The following is a 25459-nucleotide window of genomic DNA, read 5'->3' as shown; positions in this document are numbered from 1 at the left end:
AACACTCGGGTGGCTCTGTGGTTAGTGAAGAATGCAGCTGCTTTGGATATAATTTCCACTCAAATTATATTCAAACCATCAGGATTTTCTGCTAACTCTCAAGTAAATTCACAAAATAAAGCTGTGTAACTGGTAATAAATCAGTGCATAAACATATTTTCTCAGTTAAAACAAGTGAGAACAGATCACTTGAGATTTTAAGATGTACATGTTTAAGCCATCGAGAGACTCTTAGGCTATAAGGTTTTTTTGGTGTCTGATTCCAACATACAGACTTCTTTCACTGACTTTTAACTTCAGATTTAGTAGAGGCTTCATGCTAGCTGTTATGTATCATCTTCTGTAATGACACACAAGAAAAAAATACTGCCTTCAGCAAGCTAGGTGAAACATATGACATGTTGTCCAGACTTCTACTTAAGTAGTGAAGGGTGTTCCAGAGTGGCTGTTCCCTCCTGTTGAAATGTCTTTCAAAAGACATATCTAAACCTTTCATCATGGGAATGCTTGGAGTACCAGTAGGAAGCGATGTACCAGCAATGAAGCGGAGGTCAAGTCTGGTCAGGTAAAGCTTGTATGCTGGTATTGGTATTTCAGACACACCTATAGAGTTTTTTTTAATTAGCAAAAATGTTTGTATCAATACAGCCCCTAGTATCAACAAGTTCTCCTGATACAAAATAAGTCATTTATGTCTGAGAGCTTGCTCCTATTCTCACACACAAAGGCTTACCGTTTTTTGTTTCAGTATATTTTAGTATATAAATGCATATTTGCCGCAGACTGTATTGCTTTACTTCCTTTGCTTTTGCTAAAGCAGTATGTTTTTGGTATGTAGATAAGCCCTTGGCAGTTTACTGCATGACAAGAGAAATTAACTCAAGAGGAGAGCTCCTAGTTTACAGTAGGAAATGTGGGTGCCTTCGGCAGACCTCCTTGATTGAGTTTCTCTAAGATAATTTTATATTTTTGTCCACCTTTCTTCCTGAATAGCTACTTTTGGGACAGATGCTTAAATAAAAGCTATTTTGACGAATTCTCTATTTCTGACAAAAACAGCAAAAGTAGAAATGGGACCTAGTAGTATCTGTAAAGACTTTTTTTTTTCCTCCCCTCCCTACTTCTTTCTGTCCCAGCAAAGAGTATATTTGGAGGAGCAGCACATATTTGTAAAGACTAAATCTCCTCTCAGCAAATCAGTGACAGTAATTTTATGCCAGGTGGAGGAATGAGGAGTTCAGTGTATCCATAGCATGGTGTCTCTGGAGGTCTCTATATTTATCCACTCTATTGCACTTAGTGAAATACCTACAATTTGACTCTTTGGAGTTGATATTCTTTTTTCTTAGCTCGCATGAAATTGTTTTTTGTGTTCCCTGAGTTGTAGCTATGCCATGGAACAGAAAGTAACTACATAGAGACACTTCCTGATATTGCTTATTAACAGGAAACAGAGCAGATGGTTCAGAAGCAATCAAAGAAGAAACAGGAAGAGGAGGAGGAAGGAGTGAATCCTGAAGGTTTCCAGAAATTCATTACTGGAGCAAGGTAGGAATGGATCTTATTTCCTTTGTTAAAGGATCTCCCAGCTCTGAAGGTGATGGAATTGTCCTAAAGATAATCTAATTGATCTAAAGGCCTCTTGATACCTTTATTGACCATAGCTGCTGCTCTTACTGGGTGACAGAGAACGTGTCTTTCTCATTTCTTCCTTCCAGCAGCCAAACACTTGGAAGCATCTGCATCTGGCACATAGAGAAGGACATACAGTAGATGTTTTGACCATTGTGTAGGTTTCCAAAGTACAGCAGTGGTTGCCCTGGTTTGTGTAAATTTCAAACTGATGCTGGTGAACAAATCGTCTTCTTTCCTGGGATGCTAGAGTCAAGGTGGCAGTACTTTGGAAGGAGAATGAAACTAGAGCTGCTGCTCAGATGGCCTTGAGCTGCTGTGGTTGAACAGGTGTTTTGCCTCTGGTTCTCAAGTTTCTGCTCTCCAGAAACCAGTCATGCTTGCTGCCTCTCTTCAGGAACTCCCCAGGTTTGGACTTCCTGAGATGAGGAGGGAGTTAAACTCCCTGTCTTCATCCTAGCTGCTTATTTGGCTTGCTAAGGCAGTTCAGTGCAAGCAGTTACTTTCAGAATGAAAAGACAGCATTTTCTAACTGTGCATGCTCTGAAATTTTTCTGCCTTAAACTTACAATGGTCTGGTAGGAAATGTATTTTGAAAATAGGTAAGTAGTGTTTATGGCCTGTAGCACTGTGTGAAAAACAATGGTATTATAGCTGTCTGGCTATGGAGAGGTCTGAAATTATTCAGTGAACTGGAATACTGGAATTCCGTCCTCAAAGTCTCAGATTCTTGAGCACAAAACCAAATACCTTTTGATGCCTTTATTTGACTCATATATGACATGCCTATATGGGCAAGGACCCCTTTCAGTATCTGAGCAGGTAGAGGTCACCTTCACTAGTAATGTCTTCTCTGGGAAGGCTGACAGTCACTGCTTATTTTTCATGATCATTTACAAAACTGTTCTTTCTTTTTCTCTGTTTTGATAACACTCTTATTGACTGATAAGAAGCAGGTGATAGCAAAGGCTTCTTAACTAAGTTCAGGAGGCTTTACAGTCTCTTCTGATGTTACATTGTCATGAAAACAATGACCTTTACAATTTGCTAATATAATTGATGAAGTCAATACTGGAACAGATTTACAGGCTCCAAGAAAAATCTCACTGTTTTTCAGATAGTTCTGTAGAAGAATGATACTCAAGATGTCTGACTGCCATGTACCTTAGCATCTACTGCTGTCACTAGAAATGCAAATTACATGGGCCCACAGCATGCTTGTGGTTGTCTGACATCTCTGGCTGTAAAATGACTGTTGCCTCCTTGGGCAGGTCATTTTGCTTTTTGCTGGAAATGCTAAGAGCTGTCTGTTTGGGGCAGAATTGCATACTCTCCTATTTCCATGTTATTGGCTACCGTGCCATCCTGGCCTGATGCATAGTCTAGGGTGGGGCTGGTGATTTTTTTTTTTACTGGATCACCTGCTGGAGTGATAAAGAACAGCAAAAACCAGTTTGCCAATGATCAGACAATTTCTAGTGATGATCTTTATGCTTCTTATGAAGTACCAGTTATGTTTGAAACCCCTGACATCTGACACTACTTTGTGCTGTGCTTAAAGCTTAAATCAGTGAGCTAGTCATTTGGAGCCAAGCAAAGGAGATAGATTTCCACTTTGAGTCTGTGTTCTGCAGTATAGTGAATGCAGCACTGGAGAAAATGGGTAACAAATTTTGCCACTTAATAATTGGGATTGTCTCATTGACTCTGTCGCATGGATGGCTTTGTGTTTAGTTAAACGCATCCTACAGCCATTGCTCCTAAACATCCTCAGTGCAATGTAAAAGTATATACTTATGCTGGTAAATTTACTTAAAGCACCTTTTCACCCAAAATTTTTCATTCTCTACACCTCTGTTCTCATTGGTTTGGGAGAAAAGGTGAACTTTGCAGCATACCCTGAAGGTGCAAGCTCCAATGGGATCAGCTTTAGACATTGGTTTTACCAAAGCTCAGGCTAGCTAAGACATATACAAGTTTGATATGTAAAGAACATTTTGAAGGACTATAACTGCTTTGACTATGCAAATTTATGTTTGTGTAGTAGGTTTTCTTGTAGTGTTACTGGCAGTATACTTCTTGCTTTTGGTGTTTGCTCTGACATATATCCACTCACTGATCCTGAGGCAACACTAAAAAGCAAAAGGAAAGCATATGGGATTATCAGATACCAAAACAATTAGAATTACAGCTTGCAGAAGCTCTAATATGAATGGCCAAGTAACTGATACTGTTTTGGGACCATGAGATGATTAGGACATAGAATCACAGAATGGTTGGGGTTGGAAGGGACCCCTTGAGATAATCTAGTCCAACCCACCTGCTAAAGCAGGTGCACCTAGATTGTGCAGGAATGTGTCCAGGTGGGTTTTGAACGTCTCCAGAGGAGGAAACTCCACAACCTCTCTGGGCAGCTTGTTCCAGTGCTCTGGCACCCTCAAAGTAAAGAAGTTTCTCCTCATACTCAGATGAAACTTCCTATGCTTCTGTCTGTTCCTGTTGCCTGTCATCCTATCGTTGGCACCACTGAAAGGAGTCTGGTCCCATCCTCTTGACACCCACCCTTAAGATATTTATAAACATTGATGAGATCCCCTCTCAGCCTTCTCTTCTCCAGGCTGAACAGACCCAGCTCTCTGTCTCTCCATATAAGAAAGGTGTTCTAGGCCCCTAATCACCATCATAGTCCTCTGCTGCACTCCTTCCAGCAATTCCTTGTCCTTTTTCAACTGGGGAGCCCAGAACTGGACGCAGGACTCCAGATGTGGCCTCACCAGGGCAGAGCAGAGGGGGAGAAGAACCTCCCTGGGCCTGCTGGTCACACTTTTCCCAATGCACCCCAGGATATCGTTGGCTTTCTTGATCACAAGGGCACATTGTGGACTCACGGTCAACCTATTGTCAGCCAGAACTCCCAAGTCCTTCTCTGCCATGCTGTTTTCCAGAAGGTCCACTCCTAACCTATACTGGTGCCTGGGGTTATTCCTCCCCAGGTGCAGGACCCTACACTTACCCTTGTTGAACTTTATTAGGTTCTTTTCTGCCCAGTCCTCCAGCCTGTCCAGGTCTCACTGAACAGCAGCACAGCCTTCTGCTGTGTCAACCCTTCCTCCCAGTTTGGTATCATCAGCAAACTAGCTGTGGGTGTGCTCCATCATTGAACAGGTTGAACAAGACTGCACCTAACACTGACCCCTGAGGAACCCCACTAACTACAGGCCTCCAACCAGACTCTTCACTATTGATCACAACCTTCTGAGCTCTGCCATCCAGCCAGTTCATGATCCATCTCACTGTGCGTTTATCCAGCCTGCACGTCCTGAGCTTGCCTATGAGGATGTTGTGAGAGATGGTGTCAAAAGCCTTGCTGAAGTCAAGGTAGACAACATCCTCACTGGGGCAATTAAACTCTCCTCTTGTAAAGAAAATGAGAAACGTATTCAAATTTTATGAGATTCACAAAATGTTGACTGTTCTGTTTGTTTGTCCTGCAGTTTTGGCTAATTAACAAGCTCTTCCCTTCTCTTTCCTCTTCTCTTCCCACTGCTGAATTGAAACTATTGATGATGACTCTCAAACACAGACTGAGCTGAGTTCTCTGATGAACAAGATAGCTGCCTGTTCTAGAGAATACCCAGGGAAGATTCACAAATGTAGCTGTGAACTGAATCTCTCCTGTTGAGCTGATCTCAGAAATATGTTTCGACTTTTCACTTGCTCTTTATTTATCCTGGGAAGATTCCTAAATGCCTTGAACTTTCTACTGCATAAAAAAAGGGCATTTCAGTGGGAATCTCAGGTTTAACCAAGGCATGTTTATTTCCTTCTGTTCTTACCCTACAGAACTGAGCAAAACATTAGCTTGCCTGGCCCCACCTTTTTTTCCTTCAGTCTCTCTATCATTTCTTGTCTTTGATTGTTACATGAACTGAGAAAAGCTTAGAATCCTCACTTATGTCCATTCTTCTTTGTTATTGTAGTGAAAATGACCTGGTGAAAGTGCTGACATCTTACACACGCAAAAATAAGTCAGCAAGTGTCTTCCTAGGAACAAACTCCACAAGCACAAAACCCAGCAACACCAGTAAGCAGTTAGAGAAACAGCCTCAAGGGGGTAAGTGTTGCAGTTCTGAGATGATGATGCCGGGCAAATCCAGTTTAACTTCAGTCTATGGAAAGAGAACAACCCCCTCCAGAATGTTATTCAGTTTTCTTGAGGTTTCATATATATATATATATATATATTTAGTTAAATTTTATATATATATATATATATATATATGTAGACTAGTGTAACTGCACTCCTGCTACCCTGCCTGAAGTGAAATAGTATGAATCTGGAGTAGCAATCATAACGAACTAGATAAGGTGTCTCATGACTAAAGATGAGTGTGTGCAAACTGAAGGCACTGAGATTTGAAATGAACAGAGAATCCCAAAATCAAAGTAAGGGATGAGAGAAATCCCGGCCCTTTAAATTGTGCTGCCTACAGTGAGCATACCCATTGGAGGGCAGACTCCATATACTTGAGCCTAATTAAGTGTTCCATGGAAGAAAGTGCCATGCCAGCCATATGTATCTAGTAGTCCATGCTACTGTACATGACAGCACAATTGTGATCAATAGAGTCACATGGTCTACATATTAGCAAGAAAGTGCATTGTAAGAAGGTTTAAATGTTGCAGTCCTGTTCTAATGATGTCACAGTTTACACTGATCTAATTCCTAATTCCTTGATTTGGTTATAGAGCAACTTGAGATGGTGAAAAAAATAAAAGGTGATCAGCCCAAAAGTTCAATTGTGGATCTGCCTGCAGAAGGAGCATTAAAAGGCTATAAACCCAAAGAAGTTAAACCAACCTGTAAGTGAACTGGCTTAAATCATCACCAAAAAAAAATACTGAATGCATATGCTGTTTTTAATACTGTTTATACAAAGGTTGTAACCTTTGAATTCAAATTGAGGGATTCAAATGCCCAATTTTGGGAAAGGTTCTACAGGTTTTTCTTTTAAACCCAAGATAAGATACTATAGAGTGAGCAGTATGAAAGAATTAGCTGCTCTTCTGTGGGGGAAGCTCTTGAAAGAGGATGTTCATCATGTAGAGGCTCTTCTTGTCTTTGCTGGTAGATGAGGTCATTTTGACTTCAGTGTGTCTGAGTAGAGACATCTTTGGTGTACTGATATTGTCTGAAGAACCTGAAAGCACCTTTTTCTCAGTGTGCTCGTTATCTTTGTGTAGTTTCAGAAGGACCCACCTTCTCCTTAAATGCTGAAGTGAAATTACGTCGATGTGACCCTCCTAGTGCTTCTTCCTCTGTTTCTGGTGCCACGTTGCAGAGAAGTACCAGTTCCTGGATACCAACTCAGTCTGCGGCCTCTGAAAATTTGCAGTTGCCTGGTCACCATTCCTTGCCAGCTCCTCCAGTTGGTCCCAGGCTGATTCAGTCCCAATCTCTGCCCCCCTCCTTGCAGAGTACAGCTCCTGGCAGCTCTTCGGCCTTCACAAACCCAGTGTCCAGTGGGGCTTCTGGCTTTACAGGGTTACATCGTTGTCATTCTGGTAGCTACACCATTGGCCCATTTTCATCTTTTCAGAGAGCTGCTCAGGTCTACAGCCAAAGATTGCCCCGACCATCCTCTGCAAAAGTAGGTGAGTGTTCTGGGATGCATAATAACCTGTTAGTTCAGTATAGAATTGTATAATTTCTGGTCTGGACTAGGTACAAATTTTACACTTCTATTATTATGAGTCTTGTTGAATGGTGCTAAATTTCTCATGGAAAGGATAAGTACAAGAAGCAGCCCTTGTTTAACAAAGATGCCCTTTTATTGAACAGGGAATCATAGAATCATTTAGGTTGGAAAAGACCATTAAGATGCATTGAGTCCAACCGTTAACCACTGCCAAGTCCACCACTAAACCGTGTCCCTAAGCACTGTCTCTACATATCTTTTAAATACCTCCAGAGATGGTGACTCAACCACTTCCCTGGGCACCCTGCTCCAATGCCTGACAACCCTTTTGGTGAAGAAATTTTTCCTAATATTCCATCTAAACCTCTCCTGACGCAACTTGAGGCCATTTCCTTTTGTTACTTGGGAGAAGAGACCAACACCTTCCATGCTACAGCCTCCTTTCAGGTAGTTGTAGACAGCAAGAAGGTCTCCCTTAGCCTCAAACTTTGAAGTCAGCCTTTGAACTTGTTCAAAAAGAGCTGGGAAATGAAGTATTATATATTTTCATATGATTGTATTACTAATCTCTTGTTTATCTTCAGTGATTTTTAAAGTAGTTTTTGTTAGCAGAGGTCCTGTCTCAGTTTGTGTGCTGTTCTCAGTTGTTTTTCTGTTCCTTTAATGGAACCTCCTATTTGTTAAATACTTAAAGGTGAGTTAAGACCTCCAAAAAAAGAAAGATTTGAGTGAATCATTACTGTATCTCATTCTCTAGAACCTTTCAGCATTGCCATATCCAAGACTATCTTAAAAACAAGACCTCTCATTTACCACGCTGGAGTAGAACATAGTTGAACAATGCAACTTCAGAGTATAAGGAATCTGAAGGGTAGATGAAAATGTAGGAATTTATAGATGCAGACTGTAATCTATTAGGAAAGTTTTGGGAATCACACACGGGCTAAGAGCTGTGGTCCTGATAAAATACTTATTTTTGTTAATGGTGGTATACATTTACTTTAGGATATACGTCAGGGTCAGCACATGTTCACTGCAGTTGCTGTATATATATTGATACTACAGTTGCCATATATATATAGACAACCTTTCTAGCATTGAAATCTGACTTCCCAACTGAGTAGTGTATTCAAAGGGATTTTTTTTTTTTTTAAGCAAAAACATTACAGATTTAATGTAGGTAACAGCAACCAATATTCTCTAGAATTGTTTGCCATTACATACATTATGATAAAGAGAATATGAGTTTGGCATTGACAAAAGCTTACATAGGCAATACCCATGTAGAATGGAAGGCTGTCTTCTCCCTAGAATCTGCATAAAATATAATACCTGCTTTGTATCTCTGTGATAAGCGGGCTGAGAGAGTCTGGCATACCGCTCACTAAGCATATCCAAATGTTTGTTTGGTAGGTTCATGCCACTGCAGTCCAAGTGGGCAGCGTGTGGGCTCAGCCAGGACTCACAAAGAAGCAGAAGATACTTCTTCCAAGGGCAAACATTACAGCCACAGTATGGTAGCAGCAGAACTGCAGCATCTGGCAGAAAAACACGCAGCCTGTCAGTATTCCCCACCAAGCCACATCAGTCTCCTTACACGGCAGGTATGTAAGCAGTAAAGCCAGAGACCCTGTGACAAGAGATTAGTCTGTCACAGGCTTCTGTGTCAGCACTGGGCTGGTATGAGGTGTGCTGGAAATCTCATAAAAATTTATTTTTGTCATATTGCTGTTTTGAAGTGTTTACAGCAACAAGAATTTTTATTTTCTATGAGATTACAAGAACATTGCTAAGGTGCTTTTATAGAAGAAAGCAAGACTGGGCAGAGGATTAGAAAATGTTATGAAACACCAAATGGTCTTATTAAACATTAAAACCAAGTCTTGTCAGATTTGTGCTTCCATGAGACTTGCTTCCTCATTCCTCTAGTGTGTCGTCACAGTGCTGGGAATGGAAGTCATCACAATAGGTTCTGATGTAAATTCTGTATTCTGATAGCATTGTAATGACATACTGAAGTACTTACTATTATGGGATATGATTACCCTTTTGCTAAACATGGTGGTATAGATCAAATTTACATTGGCTTCTGGTGGAATTCCACTTAGTTTCCTATTTCTTTTTGAGTTATGTCCTAAATGTTTACACAGATAGTAATTTTTCTTCTTTATAATACACTATAGTTGTGGTCATCAAAGGTGTTCAAGCTGGACACTTCTCAGTTAATGAAGCTGCCAACTGGAGGTTCTCCAGGATAGACACTTTGCCTTGGAAATTAGTTTTTCCCCTCCTTGCTAGGGCCAAACAGTCTAAGTATCTTCCCTCTGATACTTTGATTCTGGAATTACTGGTTTAAAAGTGATGTTTTGTTAAGTTTTCTGAGGCATGCTTAATAGGTGAAATAACTGCTGCTATTTGCTTCTTTTTGCTTCTTTCAATTTTATTGTTATGTCTGGATTTTGAATATCTGGTTAGGTGATTGGCAATATGTATTTTCAGAAGATGGGGTGCATTTGTAACTCTAGGAAGCTGAATACAATTTTAGACCCTTCTAAATTTAGTTCAAGGTTTTGATGCAGTTGCAGAACTGACACAGGCACTCTGATCTTTGCAGATAGGTCTTGAACTTTAAAGGATAAGTCACAAAAACAAAGCACCTTCTTGTTGATGGACTCAGAAAAGAATGTGAGCACTGAATACACCTGTGATGCTGAGGCCTGATCTTGTGTCAGGCCAGACCCTACTTAAATAATTTGATCTTTCAAAGCCTGAAATGGTTTGGGGAACATCAGGAGAAGCTTATTTGCTTGTCCAGTAACATTCAGAGCTGTCAGTCTGGTTTTCTTATTGAAATCAGAATTCAGCTTTTTGAAGCTAAACTTTGTCAGTAATACTGTTTAAAAAAAAATGTGTTAGTGAAACATCTTCATTCAGGAAATGCTGATTAGTTATAAGCTAAATGTAGGATGGAAACTGCCTCCCTGGATAAAAATTAGTATCTAAACAACTGTTGGGGGAAAATTGAAATGCATCTATTTCATTCTAGTCTTTTCAGAAAAGAATTTTTAAAAATAAATTTTTAGACTTTCTCCCTAAATTCACTCATTTCCCACTCAGCTCCAACTGCTGTGGTTTCTTAGGTCTGTCAAGATAATGCAAGTTGTCCTCTTGGTGCCATTTATATAGCTATTATATGATTTTAAAACTTATGTATTCCAACCATAGCTACTTTCTGCTAGTTAAATTTGAAAGTACAGAAGAGGGAATGCAGGTGGGAATTCATGAAGGTCTACATGGGAAGGGCTGTGCAGCTTCCTGAGCGTGGCTGTGCAGGGGGACAGAGGAGCACACTCTGATTGTGTGGTGGTGTCTGAAAGCTGTTTAGCCACCTGTCAGTCAGTTGGTGTAGGTATACTGCAGTGTGAAAGTGGCCATGAAGTGCGGCGGTGGCTCTGGAAATGTGTTGGTTGTGGTAAATGTCTGCATTGCTTTTTGCATCTGGGTTCTCCCAAGATATTTCCCCACAGAAGAGGTGAGAAATGTATAGGAGAATGAAGGTGCCAATTCCCTTTTTTCTGACAAGCAAACAATAAAGACTTCAGCTCCTGGCATGCAATGTAGATTTTCTGAGTGACCTTGATATATTTTGTATTTGGCTACACAGTGTATGTACAGGCTTTGCTTCTGTAGTGAAATATAGAAACATGGGTTGGGTTGTGTCTTAGTGGTTTCTGTCATTATGAAAAAGATCCATGTGGAAAGGGATACACAAGTCAATGAAAAGTTTAGAACCGGAGCTCTGACAATGAATTTCTTTTGTGAGCCCGTGTCCATTCAGTTGTAGACATCTGCTCTCTACTGTGATTCTAGAGGTCATATTTCTACAATAATCCCTTTGGAGATGAAATATGAAGCTTGCTTAATATGAAAATTTGGATGGTTTAGTTGAGGACAGCTTTTCTTTTAAGGCAATCTGATTCTTCAGTACTGATTTTATGGCATATGGTAATTTCTCAGCTGAGACTATTATTTTAATCATGCCTGAAACAGTGATGTTTTGGAAGGTTCAGATGTAAATTTAAGGCCCAAAAGAACATGGCTAAAGCATACTGCTACTACTTGTGCCTTTTTTTTCCCTTGGACAAATTCTGCTCTTCCGTCATATAATAATAATAATAATAACAATAACAACAATAATAACAATAACAATAAATTATTATTGTTATTATTGTTATTATTGTTGTTATTGTTGTTATTATTATTATTATTTAATCCACCATGGCTTTTAAAGCCTGTCTTGCAACACAGATCAAGGATTTTAGTTCTGTGGGCAGACAAGGCTGCCGTGACAATGAAGGGTAACAAGAGGTACCAGGCAGCATAGAATAAAGGAGTAGTAGTCTGGCAGCAAGTGCCTGTATAGGCAAAACTGGAGGAGCCAAGCAAGGGTTGGGCTCATTTTTGAGGGGCCTGGAATCACCTGGTGTTGAACTACTGGGTATTGATGTGGATTTGAAGCAGGGGGATGTAATGAATAAGAGAAGTTCAGGCATTACGGAGTAGGCTGGCAGTTTGGAAAGTGATTTGCAGAAGGGTAGATATCAGTGAAGCTATTAGGGAGTGCTGTGTGGTTATAGATTTGGGCAGACAAGGATTTGGTCTGAACCAGGAGCGGGGAAGATGGGTGCAGAAGGGTAGATGAAAATGTGGGAGAGGATTTAGTAAACAGCTGGAGAGAAGTGAGAAGTCAAAAAAAATTGATATGGGTTGAAAGTGGGAAAGACTTGAGATGGGAGTGTTTGGGGACTCTCCTTTGGGAAGGAGAAGTGAGTAATTGGAAACTGAGAGAAGGTTTGAGATAAGGCTTGTATGAGTGTGATTTAGTTAAACAGGGCACTAGTTTCCTGTGCATTTCTAGACAGGAAATGGAATTGTTCTTTTCCCCCTTTTCACTCCTCTGTTTAAGATACTTGAAACATAAAAGTCCATTTAAAGTAAAAGCATTCTAAAATAAATTTGCATGAAAACAACCTTGGAAGAGAACATGACTTACCCAAGTAATACAAATAGTACAATTGTTTAAAGCTGCTCCAGAACCTCCAAGTTAGCCTACCTTGTTGGAAAGTACCTGACTCTTATGAAAGGGACTTGATATTTGGATTTAATTAAGTTTAATGCCAAGATTAGGACTACTGATTTGGAGGGGGTGTGTGAAAGAGAGACTTTAGAAAATACTGCTCTTGCTGTGGACTGTGTTTCTTTTCCAAAGGCACAAGCTTCTGCGTGAGAGTTGGATGTCTTTGTCTGTGCCTTGTTTCCTTGTGTTGTGCCCAGCTGTGTCTTGGGGGCAGGGGTAGTCTGAATACATTACCTCCTTCCAAGAGCAGCTGGGAAGCTTATTTTCCATTCCCATTCTTGTGAGAACTGGTTCTGGTATCTGTGTACTAGTGTGGGTCTCCGGGGTTCCCAGGAATGCAGCCTCAACAGCTGTGCTTGGAATGATGTTGCCATTCTGGTTGGGAGTCCACCTCTGTCCCTCTCCAGTCCCTGCTGTTCTTCACTGTTTTGTACTCATGTTCAAAGCACCTCTTTCACATTTTCTCCCTTACACTCTTGTATTCTGCCCTCTGTATTAAATCAGTCTGATTTATCAAGGCTAATTGGCTGCTGAATGCCAATGTTCAAAGGGAAAATTTTAAGTGTAAGTATATGGCAAGCTTTGAACAAGATATTTAAAATCTGTCATCTTAAGAAAACAAGATTTTTGTGATTACATCAGCTTTCTGTCTTGCCAGTCCTCTCCATTCACTTCTGAAACACCAGATGGGAACTTCACAGTGATACTGATAAAGTGATAAAGTGAGCAGTTCTTATAATATGGAATGTGGAGATGGTAGCAATGTAAAGCCTTACTGATGTGCGATTTCATTCCCTTGTACAGTTAGTTTTCAGTCCTTACACACTATCTCATGAAGTGTGAGAGAACATGTTGCCTTTGGTTAATTTGTATTTTTGAAAAATATTTTTTGTTATATCATATAAAATTTCATCAGTGCATCTTCATGCTTGGAAGATGGAGAAAATAAGGATGCCTTCACAGGGCTATACAGTAGAAATATTGATCTAGAACCCATAAGAATCATTACTTAATCTCCTGCATCACTCTATGATGCTTTACTGCCCAGCTGCAGCAATGAGAGAGAGATTAATGGAGAGAAAAGAGGGGCAGCGTTGTTCTGTCTTAGACTAGAAAAGGAGCAGCTGTTTGGATGACTTCTGTAACTGTCTTTAATGGTAAGTGCAGGACAGATGTTGCCTTAAGGACACATTGGAGTATGACAGTCTCAGGTTATGAAAGATAAATATTCAGCATTACACATCAATAAATACAGTGAAGCTGCTGAGAAAAATCTTTATTTTTTATTACACCTGTTAACAATGAATGTTAGTTTTTCCTTCTGAGGAATTCTAGTCCATTTTATTTACTTAAAAACACAGATTTACAATATTTTTGTGATTATATAAAATCTAATAATGAAGTTGATTTTGAGGTTTTGACAAACAGTGAGAGTTAAATACTTCTCCCCATAACATTTCTCTTGAATGCTGCCTGATTTTTGCAGTACTCACCATCTAACTAAAATATTCCACAGTATCCAAAAATAACAAGGTGTTCCACTAGCTACCTAATACGTTTGGGAGCAAGCAACATGGAGATCTCTATGGAAAATGTGTGCCTTTGAGGATTCAGCTTTAGCCTGATAAGTTCATGGCTGAGTAGGATAATATGGATGTATCTGAGCTCAGAAGGTCATAAGAAAACAAGAGAGAGCCCCTGTCCAAATTCCCTAAGTTTCAACTAAATTAGTCTTGAAGATAGTAGGTTCTTATCTGTTTCTTGAAAAATGCTAAGTGCATAGAAGTGCAAGGCCCGTGAGATTGTTTCAGTTGAGAGCTGAAGTGGAGTTCAGTGTTTCTGTTCTGTTTGGACTGCTGCCTCGCTGGTCAGAATGCGTATAGTAAGTAGCAGTGAACAGGCTTCTAATCTGGAACTAGCTGCAACATGTGCTGCTTCTTGCATGTAAGCTGGGGGGACATAGAGGAGAGAGATCTTGATGATATCACAGGGAGCAGACTTGTGAATCGCGTGGTTATTGGTCAGAGGGACACGCAAGGATGCCACAGGAAATCAGATTTCCTTAAATATGTTATTGAGAGATTAATTTATTAATTCATTGGGGATAAAGTCTTTCCTTTGCATTATTTTTCACTACAGTAGATACAGAGGAGATACATTTTCTTTCCAGGTAATGAAGTTAAGCTCCTAGGAGAAAAAAATAGGCAAAAAATATTTTGTGAGACTTCTATGGCTGGATGGTATACATTTAGGAGTTCAGAAACGCAAGAGTGAAGTGATGAAGTTCCTACTGAAAGGTGTGGTCAGTGGTAAAGCTGGTATAGAGGACAGAAAGGCAACAAATGTGCTTATCTGTAATAAGGGCCCTAAAGTTCCCTGTTCCTACATTTATACAGTCCTAAAATTACATTCAGCCCTTTGAAGGCAACTGCAAGGCTGATGCGGCCACCAGTGAAAATGAGTTTGACACCCCTGCTGTAGATTAAAGCAGCGAGTCTTGATCCACTGGCAGATATATATTAAATTGAAATCAAAATGGAATTTTGATTCACCCAGATAAACATAATTCAGACAAAAAACCAAAACAAAACACCCAATCCATGTCTTGATCTATTAGAATTATTTGAACTGAGAAAAATAGCATCGAGTGGAACTAGTTCTTCTTGTTCAAACTTCCAAAAAAGTTTTTGACAAGCTTTCAGCAAGGACTGTTAAGCAAGGCAGGTATCTGCTGGGTGAGAAGTAAAGTTTTGTTGTAGATACAAACCAGACAGAGAAAAAAAAAAAAAGTAAAATAAAAAAATTACTAGCCAGGTTGCTGTACAGCAAGAGTGTAACTGAGGATGTAGAATACAGAATGCACATGATGGAGTGTGAAGGTAAAGATTCGGAAGGACGAGGTTCATGGTTCTGTGATAATGACTGCATATTATTACCTAAAGAATGAATATAAAAGCAGGTTATTGCAAGGTAATATGGAGTGTGAATTTACAGTAGATTAACTACTCTGTAGTGTTCATCCATGTAGAACATGTGCTTGTGCAGCTCATGTTTACCACATGAGGTTACCTTCAGTATAATGAGGGCTACAAGTGTCCAGATGTTCAATTGCTGTGAAGCTACGTGTGTGCTGTAAACTTAAACTTGAGCCTGTCTCCTGGTAATTTGTCAGTACATCTGTATTCTCTTGATTATTATGAGAAAAGCTAAGAGAACTTTAACAACTGCATTAATTGGGCAAGACATTGGCAGATGAAGTTCAGTGTTTACAAATAATTGGTTACATGACAAGCAGTAATTTTCACCACTTAAAGTAATAAGCTTTGAATTAATCAGAAAATGAGTGTTTTCTGGAAAGCTTAGTGGAAATACCTGTTCTAAGTCAAGCAGTAAAGGCAAAACCAAAAATTATTAGCATGTTTAAGGAACACGATAGGAAATAGTATGTAATTGTGTAGGCATTGATTAGACATCATCCCTTGAAAAACTGCTTTCAGTTCTGGTTGCCATTCCTAAAGTGAATTCAAGAAAAATAACTGGGATTTGCAGATGACTGACTACAACAATTATTTGCAAAATGCATTTTTAATAAGAAAGTGAAAATATTAAGTTTACTTGTTTAGAGAGCAGATACATATGAAGGAATTATACAGACCAGTGAATGACAAGGTAAATAAAGTTCATTTTATTCATGTTTCTCATAATAAGAAGGGGATATTCAGTTTAGTAGGAAGACATCAGAGTAAAAACTGATAAGTGAATAGTTATTGTCACAGAATATACTTACCTTCTGGAACTTCCTGCAACAAAATACCATTAAGGCAGAAATCTTAACAGGCCATAGTTACCTGAGACAGATTTTGCAAATTTTTGATCATTTTGCAAATTATAGATCCCTAGATTTTAACATACAGAAATAACAAATTAATTTTCCTTATCAATAAGATGTTTCAGTTAGATGCATAGAAATTTTTTCTATCTTCCACAATATGCCAGGCAGTATAGCGAGTTTGCTGGGCCATGGCTCTGAACTGACCGTTTGTCTTTAATACTGTGGAACAATTCTATGCTACTGCTGCTTCCATATTTATGACTTTTTATTTGCTACATTGCTTTACTGTAATCAAACTAAATATTTCCTTTATGATAAGCAGGTTACTGAGACACTCATGAGGAAATCAGTATCTGAAATTAGTGATTTCCCTAGTTAAGGCATGCAAATGATTGCTAGTTGTTTTTACAGAGTGACAATGTCTTTGTCAGTATGTGTAGTAGTGTCAGTATGTTAACGATACTCAATTTTTCATTTGTCCTGAGATTTTCTTGTCCAGTTTGCCCATTGCCTAGCATGATCCCAAGATAGTAACAGTACTGTTGGAGAATCAAGGAAGATACGTTGGTGGTGAGGTGGAGAATGAAGCCTGGAGATGCAGTTCAGTAAGCCCCTCTCATTGTGTAGGGACTTAATTGCCTCGCTTGCCTTGATTTGTGATATAGGAAGCTCACTGGCTACTGTGTTGCTTCTGTCGCACTGAACTAAGAAGGTTTTTGCATCTGTAGCTACTGTTAGCCATTGGCCTTTCTTGGTGGATGAAGGCGGTGACCAAAATAATCCAGACTTTTCCCTCTGCTGTTTTCCTTACGGGACATTAATCCTAAAGTCTTTATTTCACGTGTGTTTAGCATAAAATATTTCAATGTGCTTGTATTGTGAGACTTTCTATGCAGAGGACATTAAAATGCACAGCATGTGTGTAGATCCAGAGCCAGATGGCCGGATCCTGGATATATGTGTTTTTTCTTTGTGAATAGCATGTTACTTCTCTCTGAAATATGCGGTAAGGTGAAAAGAAGGTTTTCTTCTGCAATGCTGGATCTATGTGAGGTCCCTATCACTGACTTCTGGCGGGGGGGGTTGCAGTTGATATCTGTAGTACTTTGTAGTTATTAATGCTAGTGAACTGAAGAATGTGTTGAATTGGCCAGCTTCACCAGGAGGAGGAAGAGAAGGAGGAGGGGAAGCCTGGTGGGAGCTCTGCCCCTCTCTGTGAGGGAGAGTGTGAGATTTCAGGACCCAGCTATCATTAGGAATAGCTCCAATTCTTCTAGCCGGGACGCTTAATCACAGGGATAACATCAGACCACCCAGGCAAAGGCTATAATGAGCTGCCTCCCTCTGTCTTGTGCAGCCAGTCAGTGCCCAAGATCCAGCAGCCAGGATTCCTGCAAACATGCTGACAGATCCACAGGAGTATGGGGCACTTTTCTCATTCTACATTTTTCATTTGGACAGAAGGTGGAAATTAGCAAGAAACAGATGAGTTTACTAAACCCTAGGGCAGGAGAGAGGGAGTGAGGAAGAGTTGGAATGGGCACTTTACAGTGCCCTAGAGTGACCTTGTGGGGCTAATATGTCACAGGAATCCCAAAATTGCAAGCTTCAGCTTAGCATCCGCTGCAACAGTATTTGAATCTACACCAGTCCTCAGTTGCCTGTCTCAATTACACAGTGTGGCCTGTGTACCCTGGCCTGCCTTATCCTCAGCAGAGGAAAAGTGCCACAAAGCAAACTGCCAGGGTGCCAAAGCACACTCTACAGGTCCCAGTGAACATCAGCTCTTTCAGTTCTAGACCTGAGCACTGCTACATGGTGACTACAAAAATACCATGAAACTGGGGATGCAGCAGATTTCTCCAATGATTTGGTGGGCCTATTTTCTCCACCAAATGTTTTTCTTCAGTGTTTGTCCCTTGCTTTGACTCAACTGACTTTATCTGAGCCTTATTCAGATTTATTTTCCTGATGTAATCATTTGGTTGGTTTTTACCCTTCCATTGGTGGAAAAGAAGGCAAGTGTAAAGGAAAAAGGCATCTCAGTGTTACTAGGAAGCGGAGCAAGAAGCCAGGAGATGAAGACCGAGGACTATTTTTCTTTCCTCTTTCACGCAGCTCTGTGCTGTTACAGGCTGCCATCTACTCCTCATCTGTAGGCTGTTCACATAGGAGCTGGAATTACTTTTGATGCTACTGATATGCAGCATCAGCAGTTAAATAACTGATCTCAGTAGAGGTCGCAGGATGCAAAAATGTCAATGTAGTTTCTGCAGTGCTCAAACTGAACCCCTTTTGCTCTGAGGCTCCACAGGGAATCAGGAGCAAAGGCTTTTGTTATGATGCAGCAACATCTGCAGAGAGTCACCACATGGGCCAAGCTGAGCAGCTAGAACTCATGTTATGGGACAGATTACACCCTGATCATCAAATGTTTGGCAGGACCGTGCCTTGTCAAAATGACTCCCACTGGGAAGTTTTCAGGCAGAGAGTGTCTAAATGGAAGCCTGACTTTTTCAGGAGAAGGAAGAGGGGAGTTCAGCCATTCACAGCAGAAGCAGTAACTTGGGTTTTTTTTTTTCCCTTGTTAAATGGATGCATATGCTGGAGACACTACAAAGGAATTTGCAATTTTGTCAGGTTTCCCAGGAATGTCTCTGGCAGGTCTTTGTCTGGAACATTTTCTGGAGACTGGAACACTTGTGCTCTGTATGCACATGTATATCCTGTAAGCTGGTAAGCTCCACGAGCAGAGAAGGAATGTCACAGGCCCTTGGCCAGATCAGCTGTGGTACGCACACAGATTTCACACTTTCCAGCCTGTTAGCCCCAGTTCTTCCCTTCTTCTGGCTGGTTGCTCCTGCAAATTCAAATCTGTACATAAAATTAAGGTGTTTCAGTATGGGGTGTGGTCAGCAAACTGGCCTGGATAACAAGGAGCTGGGCCTAGAAAAAAAATCTGTTTACAGAGTTTCTTCAAGGAATCTGTAGTAGGTATATTTTGTGCCACTATTCAGATAGTGAAAGTGTGTATGTTAGAGATTTGTGGTTTGGAGTATCCTTTGCCTCTTAAGAAGAGAGGCAGGTTAGGATGCCCTGGGGTTTCCCATCCTGAGATGACTTGTTGGATTCCAGTACCTCAATGCATTAGGCAGGCGGACTGCTTCCAAGAGTACTGGAAGACCTGGGTGCTCTGTTAGACCGAGTCACGCCAGCCTGCGCTAGATCACACATGCACATGGGACCTCTGTGGTGAGGCCAGGAAGTTGCAACACAGTGACTGGGGAGAGGACAGATTAACAGTGAATATTTATATTGTTGTAGCATCTATTCATATTCATCTCTGAAGCCTGAAAGAATAAAAATATAACTAAAAGAATGCAGCAAGTTTTTTGTTTTTTGTTTTTTTTTTTAATGGCAAGTTGTTAGCTTTTCCCCTCTGTTCCTGGGAATACAAATATTTCAGTGATCTTGAAAGCCTCAGGGGTATGTGTATCTGAGGAAGGCTTGGCAGGTGAAAATACACTGACTACAGAAGCCAGGTAACAGAAGAAAGGAAAGATTTCTTTTACAAGCTATTGGATAAAGATGGCATTGCTGGATGAATGTAAGTAATAAAATGGAAAATTAGGGATTGACTGAGTGGTCTTGAAGGAGTCAAGCTGAGCACACAGCAAAAAATAGATCAAAAGGCAAAGGAGAAGATATTGCAAATGATGAGACATCTTGTACATTTTCAGTTTTCTAGTAGAATGCTTCCTCTTTTGAGCTTATGATACTGTGTCATCTTGTCCTGTCTGAGGCACCAAAACCTAAAGCTACTGGTCTTGTCATGAAGTAGAGGAGCAGTGATCTTACCTATGTCTTACCATGATCCCTGTCGCATCCTTCTTTAAAGGAAGAGTTGCACAGTGAAGTGTTGATGTTCATATATACAGCTTTGAAACTTATTGTTAGGGTACATTGTGCCAAAAACTTTGTGGCATTAGGTCTCCTCCTGTTTCAGACTGTGAACATTTAAATCATATTGAAGTTTTTTTTTTTTTTGAAGAGCAAATGAAGTAGACCTATAATGACTGTGTTCTTTTGGCATATCTCGTAGTCTTGATATTTGAGATATGGCTTGAATGCTGAATTCCTTTTCCTCTTTACCAGTCAGAAAGATCCAAATGGAAAAGTGATGTGTGAACTGGAGAGGATGCAGGTGTGGCTCCGAGTAAGATAGCTGAACCATAGACTTTCTAGTCTCCATTCCCCAGCACTTCATAGGCAACAGGACATGACTGGCTTCTGGCAGAAAAATACTAAATCTGCTGGCTGGGGAGTGTGAAGTAGCCCTTCTTTGTAGTGTGTTGCTTTCTCAGTGTTGTAACACATTGACAAGTGAAACTCAGGATGTTGTACTGAAAATGTAAGTCACTTTTCCACTCTCTGCCAAGAGGGGCAGGGTAACCACTTCTTGTGATGATGTGTCCCTGTTCACCCTGCTTGACTCCTGCAAACCAGCAAGAGAAACACTCAGGCTTTTAGGAGGCTTTTTGTGAATCTGTGGAGGCTGATCTGCAGCACTGTTTTGTTGTGATTGTGGGGTTTTTTTGTTGGTGTGTTTGTTTTCTTTTGCCACTGTTAACATTTGTTGCTTTAGCTTATTTGAAACATTAGTCAAGATCAAAATGAAAATACTTCATTTGATAATGGGATACTGAACATGATATGGGAAATATCATTAAAAAAATACTGAATATGATAATGGGAAACTATTGAAAGAATAGTATAATGTAGATCAGAGATGTGAAAGATATTACGCTCCTCTTCTGACTCTTGCTTGGGATTTCTTAAAGCTACTATACAATGGGTCTTTGTCTGTAGGATGCTATTCATTAGAAACAAATTCTGTCCTGGAATTTTCTTTTTTTCTATCTGTATTTGGAGATTTTGTATTTCCTATTTAAATCATGAAGCAGATTAACACAAACAAGACCCTCAGCTCTTATATCCAGCACTTTAGGGTATCATTCTGTATTGTGAACTTGCTTTCAATCTGAAATTTATTCAGAAATAAATTTCTCTGAATAGAGCAAGACCATGGAGACTGGTTCTTTAAGTTTGTGTCTCTGCTGACAAGAAAGCAAGTGTATTGCAGTCGTAACTACCTTGTAACACTTCAGGTTTTTTTATAAAAAGAAGTATTTTGGCATTATGCAATAATTTGTCTTTTGACTTACTAGCACTGTATCGATGTAAGTATAATAGTACATATATGTGCTGTTAGGTTTTCTAACGCAATGCTCTATTTATTGATATGGCTGTGACAACCCACATGCTCTTCCCTCCTGTTTCTTGATATTAGATAATAAGCAAAAGTACATTGAGTGGGCTCTCCTCCTTTTATGAGAGCTTTTTGGGATTTACTACCCTATTGCATTCTTCACTCAGCAAGTTCCTTTCAGTTTGTGACCTTTTTGCTGTCCGGAACAGTTTAAAAATGGTGGCAAAACTTTGACTCATTCTATCCTGAGAGATATTAGCTGTGTATTATCTCACCCTTTACAAACTCCACAGAGCATATATTGATGTGAGGAGAGATGTTTGAAATCAGGGATGCTTGAAGCATGCAGTGCAGCACACACAGGTCTCCTGCATATTGTCAGTATCAGAAAAAATATTCTGAAGCCCCTCACTGCTGGTAAAAAACAGGAATCTTAATTAGCAAGAGAGTTTTAATCTATCTTGATCCAACTCAGTGTGAAAACTAACTTTATTGTTGTAGATCGACACCAATAATAACCTTGCCTCTTGAGCCCCACGAGCCTGCCTTTCTTACGGTTTGTTTGTTTAGGGCTTCTTGTGTGTGTTTTTTGTTTTGTTTTGTTTTCCACTACCCACAGTTGCTGAAACTGCAAGCTATTCTTTGTGGAGATTTTGGGATCTGCTTTGGTTCAGGTATGTTATCTCCTTTTAAGCCAAAGGAACAACTGATTTGCTGCTAAGTATTTGCCTCTGTAAAGGGAAGAATACAGTTTAATCAGGTGCCCAGGAGGACTAGTGACTGGAAAATGAAGCTGCTCTGCTGAGCACAGATGTGTTCGAGGTGTCCCAGCAGCCCAGCACAGCAACATCCTGGGGAGCAGCTGAAAGGTCTTGGCACATGGTGCAGGAACAAGCAGGAGCACCCAGCTGGGTGGGCTGGCTGCAGCTCGACCTTTTGCTTTTGCTGGTGTTCTCTCCCTCATTCTGAATCCCTTGCCTGTACTTAATTAATCCTGCTGTAGTTTAAACACCTGTCTCTCTGGAATGTGTGAAATGTCCCCGCTACCCATGCTAAGCTATTTGCTCACCTGCTTTGCTTAGAAAGATAGCTTTCAAATAAACAATGGTACAGTATTAGAGAGGAAAGCATATCTCTTTAATAGAGCAGGGGTGAGGTGGTAATTCATCAGACTAAATGGTTCTTGCTATAAAGATGATGAGGAGGGAAAGTTGGACAAAGTAATCTTCATTTCACACATTGGATGCGTTAGTAAAGCTGACAAGCTAAGAATTGTATATATCCTATTTCATTTATTGTGTTGGCATCTGTATTTGCCTCATTTGCCATTCTTGCTTCTTTTCAGACAATAAACTCTTTGTGGCCAGAAACTGTCATTGTTAGGTATTTGTATAGTGCCTGGTGCAATCAGAACTAAACCTAATTTGAAGCTTTCTGTTACTGCAATGAAAATGCTTTACATTTTAATTAAATCCTACAGAAGACAACAACATTTAAGGGTGAGGTAAAGGCACCAAAATTATACCTAATGCTGTTTTCCATATCAGATGGGTAGCACTGCCTGTTACCAAGCTTGCCCAATGTGTCCCACGGTAAGATCTTGTTTTAAATTGCTTATAGTGTTCTGAAACTTTATCCAGTGGGACTCGTGTTTTCTGTGCTCAGTGTTCAGTTTTCAGAACACTTCAGGCAAAGTGAAGTGTTCCAGCCAAAACCAAGGCTAGATTTAAAAAAAAAAAAATATATATATATGTATCTGTGCATGTTAATATCTACAGAATATTTGTTTTAAATCTCTGGATTTGGAATAGCATTTTGGAATTTAAAATTTTCCCCAGGCTTGATTGCACACTGAAAAGCTTTGGGTGAAATATACTCAGCAGCACCTGCCAGAGCTTCTTGGCTTCCTGGAGGTTCCCTCCACACTGAGGATGCTAAACTGAATTTCTCCATATTTGCACCTCTAGAATACTGAGGCTTGAGACCCCATTCTCCTGTGTTCTCAGTGACCTTGTGCATGATGGGTTGGTAGCCTGTCTGACTTAAGTGCAGAATGAGTGGGAATTCTGCCAAGGTGTGGAGAACAGCTAGGACAAGGAGGCTGTGAAATTTAGACTGGGAGGTAATTTAGGAGAGGACACTAAGAAGCATTTGGGTGAAAGGACAGAAATGGAAGGAATTGCAGTGTGGCAAATGTGGTCCAGTGAGGAGCCTGCACTCTGGGGCTGGGTGAACAAAGAGGCTGGCAAAAAGAGTGGGCTGGGCAGGGGAATAAAACAAGAGTCACCTGGATATAGGGCATGCGAGCACCTGGAAGAGGAACTAAGAATAAAAGTGCAGGAGGATAGATCAAATAACTACTCTTATGGGAAGTTCCAGGCCTGAAATGGTGTAGCTCACGGGCCAGAGGTAGTGGGGGCGCCAGGGCTTGAAGTCTGTAAGAATGAGACTGGACTGAGCAGAATAGGGAGAGTGACTCCTGAAATGTGAAAGCTGGGATTGGCTAGGTGAGAATAATGACACACAGACAAGGAGCAAGAATGGGAAGGGATAGAGCTGAGAAGGGCTGAGACAAAAGCCATTGCTTTTGGAAAAGCCTAGTGCATAACCACTATAACTTAATCCTGTGTGGAACTTGAAGTAAGAGTTAAGATTTCTGAATTTACAAAATGCTTAGATGCCTTGTACTACTGAACAACAGAACAAGTGGCAACCCACCGTGTTTCCAGCTGTAACATAAGTTCATGTTCCAGAGTTCAGTCAGAGGATGTGAAGTCTGCAGTCCTGCACAAGCCTATTGTAGGTATGAGGGTGGTGTGTTACAGTGAAGCTGTGCAATTTCTCAAACAAGTACATACCACAAATTCTGGTAAAAGAGCATTAAGATCTCAAAGATGGGAATTCACAAGCTATGCTTAAGTCACACTTAAGTGAGTTAATAAGCATTACCTTTGAGATCTGGAGCAGATGCAGGGCTAGTTATTAGGCTCTTCTTTCTGTCTGTGACCTGTGTCTCATTGGTTATATGCCTTCCAGTTGCCACATAAGTGAGTGGGGGCAATACAGATGAGTCTTTCTTGCCATATGACCTTAATCTTGGTGCAGAACCAGGTCTGCTCTGTGCTCCTAAAAAGCAGCATGTGACCATGTAATTAAAGGCAGTCATAAACTTAATTCTGGTAATATCTGACTGGGTATGATAGCTTTGAAACCTTTGTAGTAATTAATAACTGTCATACAATGTTGTGTGGGTTGTTTTGTTTGTTTTCATTTTGTTTGGGTTGGGTTTTTTTTAATGTAAACTAATACGCTGCTCTAGTAGATGCTATTACACTATGTATTTAGGCTCTCCTCAATAAAACAACAGATAGTCTGCTTGTAGAGTTTGATCTTTGAAAAAGATAAGCAATGCAAGAAGAATGGTCAGAGAAAGAAACAATGGTACACATTTTATATGCTTAAAAACACATGGATAATTTCTTTAGAGCTTTATATAACAAACATAGCCTAAAATCCTGTTATGTATATCATTTACTGGTGTGTTTACTTGTGTGAATGCTTTGGAAGTGGCTGGGTGAGAAGTTTCTGTCATGTGTGGTAGAGTTTGCTTTGGAATTTTATATTAAAGGTACATAGACTGTTAGCTTGTGCCTATACGTATGCATGAAGAGGGGATAGATACATGTGGCTAACTTAGTGACACAGCACATGATGACTGGGCAGACACTGATCTCTGCTCAGTGTAATATGAACTAGCATTTGATTAGTGCATGTAGAGTTAACTTTTCACAGGGCAGGAATGTGATGTTGCTTTCTGACTTTGGGATCTATGCCCCATCTTTGTCCTTTTCCTCCTTTGTTCATCTGTGAATTGAAGAGTTGTAGTTTTA

General features: G+C 40.2%; 1 protein-coding gene across 4 annotated transcripts in view; it reads left to right on the top strand.

Moving 5' to 3' along the window:
• TTLL5 (tubulin tyrosine ligase like 5) overlaps positions 1 to 25459 on the top strand; it is a 136361-nt gene that overhangs the window by 55351 nt on the left and 55551 nt on the right. For all 4 annotated transcript variants that reach the window (XM_082058450.1, XM_082058448.1, XM_082058449.1 and 1 more), the window contains 5 exons: positions 1448 to 1548; positions 5613 to 5746; positions 6382 to 6495; positions 6877 to 7287; positions 8745 to 8935. In XM_082058450.1, the coding sequence (XP_081914576.1) occupies positions 1448 to 1548; positions 5613 to 5746; positions 6382 to 6495; positions 6877 to 7287; positions 8745 to 8935 (951 nt within the window). The remainder of the gene's footprint in view (positions 1 to 1447; positions 1549 to 5612; positions 5747 to 6381; positions 6496 to 6876; positions 7288 to 8744; positions 8936 to 25459) is intronic.

The sequence above is a fragment of the Streptopelia decaocto genome (assembly GCF_964273445.1).
Source record: "Streptopelia decaocto genome assembly, chromosome: 7".
Lineage (NCBI taxonomy): Eukaryota > Metazoa > Chordata > Aves > Columbiformes > Columbidae > Streptopelia > Streptopelia decaocto.
The sequence above is the reverse complement of the archived record's forward strand: the minus strand, read 5'-3'. Positions and strand labels throughout refer to the sequence as shown.